General features: G+C 37.6%; 1 protein-coding gene across 1 annotated transcript in view; it reads left to right on the plus strand.

Annotated features, from left to right (window-relative positions):
• The window catches only part of LOC106872934 (poly [ADP-ribose] polymerase tankyrase), a 155,738-nt gene that overhangs the window by 91,704 nt on the left and 50,741 nt on the right, over nucleotides 1-13,293 (plus strand). The window contains exons 5-11 of the mRNA XM_052971557.1: nucleotides 3,526-3,706; nucleotides 7,160-7,426; nucleotides 8,093-8,197; nucleotides 9,200-9,323; nucleotides 10,794-10,893; nucleotides 12,403-12,569; nucleotides 12,952-13,039. Coding sequence (XP_052827517.1) covers nucleotides 3,526-3,706; nucleotides 7,160-7,426; nucleotides 8,093-8,197; nucleotides 9,200-9,323; nucleotides 10,794-10,893; nucleotides 12,403-12,569; nucleotides 12,952-13,039 — 1,032 coding nt within the window. The remainder of the gene's footprint in view (nucleotides 1-3,525; nucleotides 3,707-7,159; nucleotides 7,427-8,092; nucleotides 8,198-9,199; nucleotides 9,324-10,793; nucleotides 10,894-12,402; nucleotides 12,570-12,951; nucleotides 13,040-13,293) is intronic.

Here is a 13,293-nt window from a genome sequence, read left to right on the forward strand (position 1 = left end):
GTGGGTGGGTGGGTAAACAGTATGTACAATACTTGAGTGAGAAAATATCACAGAAGGTGGATGGAGATAAGTGACTACCTTTATTTGTTTTTAATTAAGATGTATACAGAATCATATCAATATAGTTATAGACTCGCTATGAAATTTCAGGTAGTTTGAAAGAAAGATTAAACCAACTGGTTTTGTTCTTATTGCTTAATTGGATTCACTTACCTGTGCCTTCTGAGATGCCAAACAATAGTAGTAGTAGTCATTGGGTTTAAGTTCGTTTCCCCATTGAGACATGTCTGAATGAGTTTTCAAAACAAGGGTATCCAGTGTCTTTCAACCAGACATGCTTGCTACACCAATGGTACTTGTTTGCTATTTTGGCCATGGCTTTTCATGACATTAAAAATTATAATATTTTGGTTAGCAATCAAATACTTTTAACATGAGCCAAATTTCAAGATGCTTATCTATGCAAGTTATTTAAATTTATTAATAGTGAAAGTGAATTAGACGAAAAGATTGATAGAAACTGATAGCTTTGTTCTTGTAGCATAATTTGAATACTTTTGAAGCGTACAGTATTAGATATACTATTGTTTAGTACATGAGTACTGAATCGTGACGTGATGTGGAAATATTGTGGAAGTGGAAGGTTGCCAAATGTACAGTGAATGAGCGATAGAATTAGTAAAATGAAAATGAGTGGTACAACGAGGTGTTCATCACACTGCCCTGAATGGCAAACAAGGAAAAGGTGAGCAAGAGAATCAAAGGATAAGTGGGTTGGAATAAAAGGCTAAGTTTATGTTGCTCTAGGGACAATGAAAAATTGGAATAATCTTAATTTCCTTACAAATTAAGATGGAAATAGGGAAATCTTTATGGACTACGGAGTTTTATGATGATATTGGTGAGAGAAGAACTTCTGGAATACTCTCTCTCTTTACTTGTTTCAGTCATTTGACTGCGGCCATGCTGGAGCACCGCCTTTTAGTTGAGCAAATCGACCCCCAGGACTTATTCTTTGGAAGCTAGTACTTATTCTATCGGTCACTTTTGCCGAACCACTAAGTTACAGGGACGTAAACACACCACCATCGGTTGTCAAGCGATGCTGTGGGGGACAAACACAGACGCACAAACATACACACAGACACACATACATATGTATATATACATATATACGATGGGCTTCTTTCAGTTTCCGTCTACCAAATCCACTCACAAGGCTTTGGTCGGCCCGAGGCTATAGAAGAAGACACTTGCTCAAGGTGCCATGCAGTGGGAATGAACCCGGAACTATGTGGTTGGTAAGCAAGCTACTTACCACACAGCCACTCCTGCGCCTGATAATTACATGCAAATTTTCGGTACTTTTAGAATAATTATATCTTAGTCCATACATTTTTGTCACTTTTAATTAACTTTCTATTATTGTCATTAAGCCATTGATGGCCATTAAAATATGTTAGAACTAAAAAAAAAAAGAAGGCTATCGTTTTATTGGCGTCTTGTGTGTCTTGTTATTTTTTTGGTAGAGGTGGTGTGTACTATAATATTACAAATAAATGGTCACCATCTTTTGGCTAAGATCAAAATGTAAATATTTTATTATTAAATACAACGTACACTGTCTAAGAAATCCATCAATGCTCAGTGTTTTCACCTGTCATCGGAACAAATGTGCCATTCTCAGGTAATAAAACAGCTGTCACTTTTGATGACAGGAACACATTTATATACACACATGTGCACGTGAATGCATGTGTTCTGCTGTATCATTAACGAGTAAGATAGTTTTAATGCAGTCGTTTAAAGCTCTAATGAGGTTTTATTATTGTTAAAGTTGCAAGCTGGCAGAATCGTTAACATTTTGTCTGTTTTTACATTCTGAATTCTAATTCTGCCAAGCTTGACTTAGCCTTTTGTCTTTTTGGGATTGGTAAAATAAGTGTCAGTGGAGCACTGAGGTCGATGTAATCAACTGGTTCCCTTGAAATTTTGGACCTTGTGCCTATAGTAGAAAGGATTATTATTATTATTATTATTTTCTTTTGGTTCTTTATGTTCTGAGTTCAGATTCTGCCAAGGTTCATCTAGCCTTTCATCCTTTCAGGGTCAATAGAATAAATACCAGTTGAGTTCTTGGATTCGTGTTAGTGACTTAACCCTTTCCCCTGAAATTACTGGGCTTGTGCTTAAATTAGAAAGAATTATCATTATAATGTGAAGGCAGCGAGCTGGCAGAATCGTTAGCATGGTGGGTGAAATGCTTAGCAGTATTTAATGTGCCGCAATGTTCTGAGTTCAAATTCTGTTGAGGTCGACTTTGCCTTTCATTCTTTCAGGGTCGATAAATTAAGTACCAGTTATGTACTGGAGTCGATGTAATCGACTTAATCCCTTTGTCTGTCCTTGTTTGTCCCCTCTATGTTTAGCCCCTTGTGGGCAATAAAGAAATAAGAACCGTTAGCATGCTGGGTGAAATGCTTAGTGGTATTTCGTCTGTCTTTATGTTCTGAGTTCAAATTCTGCCGAGGTCAACTTTGCCTTTCGTCCTTTCGGGTCAATAAATTAAGTACCAGCGAAACTCTGGGGTCGATGATATCGACTATCCCTCTCCCCCAAATTTCAGGCCTTGTGCCTATAGTAGAAAGGATTATTATTATTATTATTAATGTGGTGAGTTGGCAGAAGCATTACCACACCAGACAAAATGCTTAGCTGCATTTCTTCCAGCTCCTTATGTCCTGTGTTCAAATACTACTGAGGTCAACTCTGACTTTCATTTATGCAGTGGCAATAAAATAAAGTACCAGCATAGGCGCAGGAGTGGCTGTGTGGTAAGTAGCTTGCTTACCAACCACATGGTTCCGGGTTCAGTCCCATTGCGTGGCACCTTGGGCAAGTGTCTTCTACTATAGCCTCGGGCCGACCAAAGCCTTGTGAGTGAATTTGGTAGATGGAAACTGAAAGAAGCCCGTCGTATATATGTAAATATATATATATATGTGTGTGTGTGTGTGTTTGTGTGTCTGTGTTTGTCCTAGCATTGCTTGACAACCGATGCTGGTGTGTTTATGTCCCCGTCACTAGCGGTTCAGCAAAAAGAGACCAATAGAATAAGTACTAGGCTTACAAAGAATAAGTCCCGGGGTCGATTTGTTCGACTAAAGGCGGTGCTCCAGCATGGCCGCAGACTGAAACAAGTAGAAGAGTAAAGAGTAAAAGAGTGAAATACTTGGTGGTGGGATTGATGTAATCAACTACTCCAACCATCTAAAATTGTTGGCTGTGTGCCAAAATTTGAAACAGATATTCTTCTCAAGTATTGAGCCTCATAACATTGGTAACAAATATTTGATAATACGTGAGACATATTGTAAAGGTAACAGGAGAAAATTGAAGTAAAACAAAATTACCATGACTGCTTTTTTTCTTGATTCTTGATTTTGTTGCTTGTTTTGGAGTTTTTTTCTTTTTTAAATATTCCTGACTGTATAATATATATTTATATTTTTTTTTCTACTCCAGCCTGGCCGCAGAAGAGTCTATAACATGGAGCCACGGACACCTCTTAAAAGACAGAGAATACCTGTTCAACGATTTCAGTCACCTGTACTCGAAGAAGGTGCACCAAAACCTAAAATCCCCACTGAGGAAAAAATTTTATTGTTCAAAAAGGGATCCTTCCTGGCAGTTAGAAATTCTGAAGGTATGTTATGCTGAAAATGTTTTCGCTTATTTACTAACCAGAAAACATTAAAACATCTCTCCCACACATACATATATACACGTATACTCTCACACAAATACGTATAAAATGTCAGTTTAGTTACTTATCATCTAAATCTCTTCAAATTCTTGATTATTCCAAAAATTAATTGAAACACATTCATTTTTTTCTTATCAGATATATAACTGTAAATGAGTTAAACACACCAATGTGGAATTTTAGTGTTGCTTGGACTACACAGGCAGGCAAGCAGGCAGGCAAGCAGGCAGGCAATTACTAATGTAATATTAGTGGTATAAGCTTTATGAGTTGGCCAAAACCTAGAGCAAGTGTGTATTGAAAGTTATAAAAAACACATGCTATATCTATAAACAGTGTTGTTGCATCTGCCATATGCTATGACACGCCTGGCTAAATTCAGACAATGGATAAGACTCAGCTATTGTTACTAATTATAAAGAAATAATCAAAACACACACACACACACACACACACACACACACACACAGCATCTCAAGTATTGAAGGGTGCTTATATACATTATTTTGAAAATAACTAGTATAAGAAAGGCTTCACTGAGAATATAGACATAGTGGTATTAATGTGTGTTACAGTGAAAGTAATATATATATATATATATTATTTATGCACCCTTTTAAAGCCTAGCCAGGCTCATGGGTCCGGTTTCCCGGTTTCTATGGCGTATGTGAGTGTTTATTGAGCGAAAACACCTAAAGCTCCACGAGGCTCTGGCAATGGTGGCGAACCCTGCTGTGCTCTTCCACCACAACTTTCTCTCTTGCTTCCTGTTTCTGTTGTGCCTGTAATTCAAAGGGTCAGCCTCGTCACACTGTTTCACGCTGAATATCCCCGAGAACTACGTTGAGGGTACACGTGTCTGTGGAGTGCTCAGCCACTTGCACGTTAATTTCACGAGCAGGCTGTTCCATTGATCGGATCAACTGGAACCCTCGACGTTGTAAGCGAATAACTCTTAAAGGTGGTGCCCTAGCATGACCACAGTCCAATGACTGAAACAAGATGAAAGATAAAAAATATGATACTCTGAAATACAATCAAAACCTCATCTTAAACAATGGCAAATGCTGTGTACTTCAAGAAAGAAGCACAACAAAGTGCCTGTGACCGATTTCGAGTTTGTAACTTTTGAGTCGGTTATTCCAACAACAGTACCAACAACGGTGGAGCAGTGTATCTATTTGTATTGATTTCTCTTGGATTCAGCTTATTGATCAAGGAATAGTGAGAACATATATGATTTGAGACCTTCCCAAAGGGGTTGGATTGATATTATAACTGAGGTTAGCATAGTTAAAATTAATGTTTCATACTCAGCATGTTGCTGTCTTTTTCTTTTTTTTCTTTAGTGCTTGTGGTAGTAATTGGAAAACCAATATAAAACTATTGTATGTGAAACACTTCAGATGCTAGACTCACATGCATACCACATGCACATAGTTTTACAGATACTAATAAGGATTTCTTTTATATGTATGAGAAATCAATAATAACAATAATGATAAAAGGAGAAAAATATTAGATCAATAACATGTTTATATGTTTATTACAATATAAATTGAGTCACAAGCTGGCTGTTATTGTATAACTATGCTGTTGTATTGTATAATGGCATTTTATAATTGGGTCATTCCATGCTTGAAGTGGTATCATTACAAATCATCCATTTTCTCATACTGATGATATTAATAATAATAATAATAATAATAATAATAATAATGGTTTGTAATTTAGGCACAAGGCCAGCAATTTTGAAGGGAAGCAGTGGTGGTTAAATCAAACCTAGTACTTGGCTGGAGTTTATTTTATTGACTCTGGATGGATTAAAAAGTAAAGTTGACTTTGGTATGATTTGAACTCAGAATGTAAAGAGCCAATTCAAATATTGTGCGACATTTTGTTCAACGCTCTCATTTAGGCTAATGGCCAGTATTGTTTTGGGTGGGAAAAATGTCAGCTTGATATCATCAACTCTAGTACTTGACTGGTACTTTTTATTATTGTACTCAGAGGAATGAAAAACAAAGCTAACCTCAGCAAGATTTGAGCTCAGAATTTAAAGAGCTGAAAGAATTTCCATGAGGAATTGTTTTCTGTTGCTTTAATGATTGTACAACTCCATCCCTTTAATAATAATAATAATAATAATAATAATAATAATAATAAGGCACAAGAGTGGCTGTGTGGTAAGTAGCTTGCCTACCAACCACATGGTTCCGGGTTCAGTCCCACTGCATGGCACCTTGGGCAAGTCTCTTCTGCTATAGCCTCGGGCCAACCAAAGCCTTGTGAGTGGATTTGGTTGACGGAAACTGAAAGAAGCCCATCATATATGTATGTGTGTCTGTGTTTGTCCCCCCAACATCACTTGACAACCGATGGTGGTGTGTTTACGTCCCCGTAACTTAGCAGTTCGGCAAAAAGAGACCGATAGAATAAGTACTAGGCTTCCAAAGAATAAGTCCCGGGGGTCGATTTGCTCGACTAAAAGGCGGTGCTCCAGCATGGCTGCAGCCAAATGACTGAAACAAGTAAAAGAGTAAAAAGAGTAAGAGTAATATCATCAGCATCATCATTGTACATATAATTATTGTTGTTGTTGCTTAGCGCCAGTTCATCCCTGATCAAGCAGACCCTATGATCAGAGACATTTCCGCTGTGACCATCCTCTATCTTTTTTAGGAGTGTCCAGGATTACATTGGTACATGTGTTCTTCCTTTGTGGGTGGTCGCATAATGAGTTGAATTGAATTTATTATTGATTCACTCTCGTCACAATTATTGGCCTTGATTATTTATTCATGAAGGATTTGAATAAAATTTGTAAGATCTTTATGTTTTAATAGTAATTATTGTTTTTTTTCCTCACTCACTCAGATCCGATTATTTTAAAAAACTTTTTACTGACATATGGTGTGGAAATTCTTATCGTTTCTAGATGTTCAGCTCAACTTCATATAAGCTGATAATCCATGCAGTATTGCTATTATTTCTGTGATCTTGGCACTTGTGCCGCAGCTTCACGTTCCTGGCACGTGAAAAGACATTTGAGCGACATCGTTGCCACACCTGCTGGACTGGCTCCTGTGCAGGTGGCACATAAAATACACCATTTTGAGTGTGGCCGTTGCCAGTACCGCCTGACTAGCCGTTGTGCCGGTGGCACGTAAAAGCACCCACTACACTTTCGGAGTGGTTGGCGTTAGGAAGGGCATCCAGCTGTAGAAACTCTGCCAGATCAGATTGGAGCCTGGTGTAGCCATCTGGTTCGCCAGTCCTCAGTCAAATCGTCCAACCCATGCTAGCATGGAAAGCAGCCGTTAAACGATGATGATGATGATGATATATATATATACACATAATTCTTTTGACTCTCCCTCTTTTGTGTTTTAGGTACCTTTTATGTCTGCAAGGCTCAGCAAATTCTCTACCGCTCATCAAAACGTTTCCGGATTCAATGGCTTAATGTGGACCAGCCTCCAGATGTTTATAAATTGGACTATTTAGATACCACTGAAATCGAGTGTGTGTTGTGCGATGTCAAGATGGACAGGGTAGAGAAGGACACCTATCGTCTACCCTCGTCTCAACAAAGACGTGCCGAACAAGCTTTAAAGAAGGTCCTTAACTTGGAAAGAGGATTGCCGCTCAATGAAGGAAGTATGTCATCTGCTTTTAATGATTTCCATATTTGCCTTTGTTCTGTTTTATTCAAATGATAAAAAAAATTTTTATGTATCTGTATTGCTGTGGAGGCGCAATGGCCCAGTGGTTAGGGCAGCGGACTTGTGGTCATAGGATCGCGGTTTCGATCCCGAGACCGGGTGTTGTGAGTGTTTATCGAGCGAAAACACCTAAAGCTCCACGAGGCTCCGGCAGGGGATGGTGGCGAACCCTGCTGTACTCTTCCACCACAACTTTCTCTCACTCTTACTTCCTGTTTCTGTTGTGCCTGTAATTCAAAGGGTCAGCCTTGTCACACTGTGTCACGCTGAATATTCCCCGAGAACTACGTTAAGGGTACACCTGTCTGTGGAGTGCTCAGCTACTTGCACGTTAATTTCACGATCAGGCTGTTCCGTTGATCGGATCAACTGGAACCCTCGACGTCGTAAGCGACAGAGTGCCAACAACATCTGTATTGCTATTTAGAATTTTTTTTTTTTTGTATGTGTTTAAGAAAAGGATCCATTTTGAAATCCTTTATTGAAACTTGTTTGTTGCATCTTTAAAGAATCATGAAAATAATCCTGACTTTTTGAAATTTAAAAGGAAAATAAACAAGCAAACAAACTTAAATTTAAATTTTTCAAATTATCATTGCAGTTGAAGATGAAGAACCAATCAATAAGAAAAAGAAGGTTGTTGAAAGCTCCCCTAAACCAGTGAAACCTCAGCCATCTTCAAAGGAAGGAAAAGTATCGCAGAAAGGTAATTAATTGCACGAAGAACAGAATGAAAGAATAACTGAATCTACACCATCTTAAATTAGTAACCGATGACAAGCAGGCAGGCAGGCAGGCAGGCTGCATGTGAGCAAGTAAAAGAGTTTCTGTGTGATTGTTTAACTTGTTAGAAATAGCAGCCAAATCTTCTTGAAAGTATCATACCCTTCAGACTGGCCCTCATGCCGGTGGCACGTGAAAAGCACCCACTGCACTCTCGGAGTGGTTGGCGCTAGGAAGAGCATCCAGCTGTAGAAACTCTGCCAAATCAGATTGGAGTCTGGTGTAGCCATCCGGTTAACCAGTCCCCAGTCAAATCGTCCAACCCATGCCAGCATGGAAAGCAGACGTTAAATTATGATGATGATGATTTTGTGCACCGTAGAAGTATCACCAATTTATTGTATGTAATCTTTAAAAACAAGATATGATATGGACCCTTAAGGGCCATGTGGACGCCGGTCAAAAACCGCTGATCTAAATCATCAAAAGTGAAGAGATATGAGAGAAGAATGTATTTATTTGACCTCTTCTTATCCTTTTGATTACAGCTGTTTCGCAACGTTTTTCATGTAATAATAATTTCAGTGTATATTATGTTTAAATATCTGCACTAATATGCATGCTGTGAATTATACAATACAATTATGTATTTACAGATTAGTAAAGATGAAGAAAGTTAGCGCATACAATCACTAGGACATCATTGTTACACCAACTCTATCTATCTATCTATCTATCTATCTATCTATCTATCTATCTATCTATCTATCTATCTATCTATCTATCTATCTATCTGTCTATTGAGTGTTGATTGTTCCTTCCCTAGAATTGGTTGCTTTGTTGCTAATTTTATGTAAATCAATATTGATGTTGTCAAAAAGAAATTTCCTATTTTTTTCCCTCTACCCCCACCACCACATCATGGCTTGAAATTAAACCCATATTCTATTCTTTTATTTTCCCTGTTTTACTTTTTCAAATTTAGGGAAAGCCAAAGGAGAAAAACCTGGCAAGCGGAAAGGTGGTGGCAAGCGAAAAGACCAAGAACAAAAACTCAAGCCCAACCCCAACATTGAAGTCCTCGAGAAAGAACCATTTTTTGAAACTAAGTAAGCAACACTTGATTGGTTTTTCTTCCCATTTCTCTTGTGATGGCAAGTGCTATCCTATATATCAGACCATCTTCTAGAAAAAAAAAAAAAAAATAAATAAAAGGGTGAAGCTGATTACACTCTCTTTAATTATAATCTTACCTTAATTATAAATCTTACCTATATAACACTTGAAACATTATATCACATTCTGTAATTAAAACACTGAAGGAACATTCTGTTTGTTTCTGGATCTTTGGAATATTTATTTGCCTTGTTCATCAGTGGTATTTTTTTTCTTTTTATCTTTTGTGTCCGTCGTCTCTCTCATTGGACACAAAACTCAGCTTGCGATGACTTATTGGGGCAAGCAAAAGCGAAATTGTGATGGCATCTGTGCCTAGCGACGCCTTTCTGGCACTTGTGCCCGTGGCATGTGTAAGGACTTTCGAGCGAGATCGTTGCCAGTGCCCCTGGACTGGCTCTTGTGCGGGTGGCACATAATATACACCATTTTGAGCGTGGCCGTTCCCAGTACTGCCTGACTGGCCTTCGTGCGGGTGACACGTAAAAGCACCCACTACACTCTCTGAGTCGTTGGCGTTAGGAAGGGCATCCAGCTGTAGAAACTCTGCCAAATCAGATTGGAGCCTGGTGTAGCCATCTGGTTTCACCAGTCCTCAGTCAAATCGTCCAACCCATGCTAGCATGGAAAGCGGATGTTAAACGACGACGATGATGATGATGATGACAGGTGAAAATGTTCTGATGTTATATATAGCATGGCATGCAACATAAGTGTAACTTTTTATTGGATGGTACTCCAATATTCCATGTACTCTAAAGCTGGAATATTGTGTTACAACCAAGTTCAGTTGACAAATACATGTTTGTATGTATGGGTGGGTTGGTGGGCGGGCACAAAGAACAGACATTAAAAGATGATGGTGATGATGTATATATACATCAGTCCTACTGCATGTTACATTGGGCAAGTGTCTTTACTCTAGCCCTAGTCTGACAAAAGCCTTGTGAGTGAATTTGGTAGACGGAAACTGAAAGAAGCTTGTCATGTGCATGTGTGTGTGTGTTTTTTATTCTCTTAACTTTCACATCATGTGATAGTTGTAAACGAATGTCACCGTCATGTACGTGGCGTTCTTCGTTTCCAGTCTTTGGTGAAAACATAATTGGTCATGGAGGAATATTAACTTGCATGGTAACGAGTAAAGGTTGGCAACAGGAAGGGTATCTGGTTGTCGAAAATTGCATTGTAGTATAATAAATTACATGCAATTTAGTTACCCCTCTGTTGCTCCTAATTGGAGCAGGTTGATTAAAATTCCTCATTTTTCTTCATTTTCCTTTTGTGTCGTCTGCCTCTTTCCCTAAAATGAATGACTTCAAGTGCTTTTTTTTCTCTCTTCATGCCTTTTACCTGAAGAACTTGCTTACTTTAACCTGTCTTGTTTTTATTTGTATTTGTAGCGAACCTGTGCCTTTCATCTCTCCCCATGTAAATGGAAAATTAGCCATCCGTGCTGTTTTATTGAATGACATGACTCTGCTCAAATCTCTCAAGTATGGTGTAAGTTTTCCTCTTATTATTACTTTCTCTTTCTCTCTCTTCACACGCATATAATTATATTAGTCCAGAGATAAAGATGACCAGTTATACAATAAAGAACTCTAAATTGTAGAGTAAAATGTTTTTATTTACAATATTACAATATTTACAAATTTTTACACAAGCACATGCGTAATTGATTATCTTAATCAAAGGATTAAGATGATCAATCTTACAATAATTATATTTACAATGGAAACTGTGTAAAGACTCTCTTCAGTCATGAATGACCACGAGTTTGCACCTAGAAAGTTTCCCTCCGAGGCACAAAACCAAGCAAGGTTGTTTATGGAAGACCAGCAGTTGCCCAAGCATACAAACCTCTCCTCTCCACGCCACCGATGTTACCCAAGGGAAAAGCAAAGGCTGATACACTAGTGACGTCGCAACTCATTTCTGTAGCTTAGTGAATTGGAGCAATGTGAATAAAGTGTCTTGCTCAAGAATACAACACACAGCCTGGTCCGGGAATTGAGCTCACTACCTCATGATTGTGAGTCCGACATTCCAACCACTGAGCCACGTGCCTTCTCTTATTTACAATATTTACTGATTTTTACACACATATACACACATGCACACAGTTTCTTGTCCCCTGTGTCTCCCTTTATCTTACACTTTATCTCTCTTTTCCTCATGAGAGCTCTAACAACATTTCTAATAATGAATTCTGATTTTGGCACATTTCAAACAATGATTTCTGAGTTGGTGCCGCAAATTTTGGGTGAGTGTATAGTTGATTTGGTTTGCACCGGTACTTGTGTGGTACTTTATTCTATTGACTCTGGAAGAACAAAAGACAAAGTCAGCCTTGGCATGTCTCGAACTCAATCCTTCCACAAAATCTCCTTTTTAGAATTAGCCTCCCTTAACTTCTTTCCGTTTGAGAATTAGATTCCGCTCAGAGTTTTAACATCTCCTCAGAATAATGAAGAATTTGGGAAGTTTTTAAATCATTTTATTCAATAATTTTGTATAGCTTTAGGTTAAGTCCTGATAAAGCAGACTAACCTGTTACTAAAAGTATTTCAGCCTTAACAAACATTTCCCACCACCAGACGGAAAATAAAGCTTGTAATGTTCACTTTTGTTCACTTTGTGATTGATACATAAAAGAGTGTTGTTACTAACTTCAGTTTGGAAATAATGATTGCTAGTTTGAATCCTATATGTTCACATCCTGAAATACAACATTGATAATGATTATCAAACTAATTGATATGTAGCTTAGATTTAAATATTTTTTTGAAAACCATTTTCATATCTAAAGATGTGATTATTAAAATGAACTATTATAATCTCATTAACAACATATAGTTTATTCTAATTAAGCATATAATCTATCCTAATTAAACATGTAGTCTATAAAACTAAAAAAATATTTGATTTTCATGTTGTAATTGTATGTATTTATAATGTTCTGTAATTGGTAAATATTGTTTTTTTTTCCTCTCTCTCTCTTTTGTTCAGCTTGATTATGTGAGGTCACCAAAAAATGAATTGACAGCTTTACATTATGCTATTCAACGTCAGTACCGAGGGTTTGTAGGGTACCTCGCTGAAGACTATTTTGGTTCATCCCGCAAATCTATCACAAACAAGCCACCTGTGTTGATTGACTCGATGGGCACTGGATGGTAAGTAGTCATTATTAAAAAACTGTTAACGATAATTATGATAATGGTTGTGGTATCAGTGTCTACCTCTTAAAGTTAAACTGCTGTTTCTGTTTTTTTTTTTCTCAAAAAACATACTGAAGGGTTCTGGGTAATTTTGTAAAATGCAGTTTGGTGAAAGGGGACACTGAGCTACAAAACCTTCTGTCACTGATCAACAGCTATATTTAAAATTTTTGCTAATTTGTTTGTTTTTACATTTAAATACATGTTTGTGAGGAAGAAGTTTAAATCAAGTAGGTCCATTGTATTAATAATATTTAGAAAGTATTATTTTAATTATTGCTTTTTTAAGTTGGAGTAAATATTGTAATTTTACTTGGTTCATCTTTCTTTTCTTCAGGTACAATCCTGTTTTTCTTGGAATTCATAATATTCGTTCTATCACCCTTGGCAGAGGTAACCGTGAAGGAAACAATGCTCTCACTAAGGTATACTCTTTACTCTTTTACTCTTTTACAAGTTTCAGTCATTTCACTGTGGCCATGCTGGAGTACCACCTTTAGTCGAGCAAATTGACCCCAGGACTTATTCTTTGTAAGCCTAATACTTATTCTATCGGGCTCTTTTGCTGAACCGCTAAGTTACGGGGGTGTAAACACAACAGCATCGGTTGTCAAGCGATGTTGGGGGGACAAACACAGACACACACACACACACATATATATATATATATATATATATA

The sequence above is a fragment of the Octopus bimaculoides genome, chromosome 11 (genome assembly GCF_001194135.2).
Source record: "Octopus bimaculoides isolate UCB-OBI-ISO-001 chromosome 11, ASM119413v2, whole genome shotgun sequence".
Classification (NCBI taxonomy): Eukaryota; Metazoa; Mollusca; class Cephalopoda; order Octopoda; family Octopodidae; genus Octopus; species Octopus bimaculoides.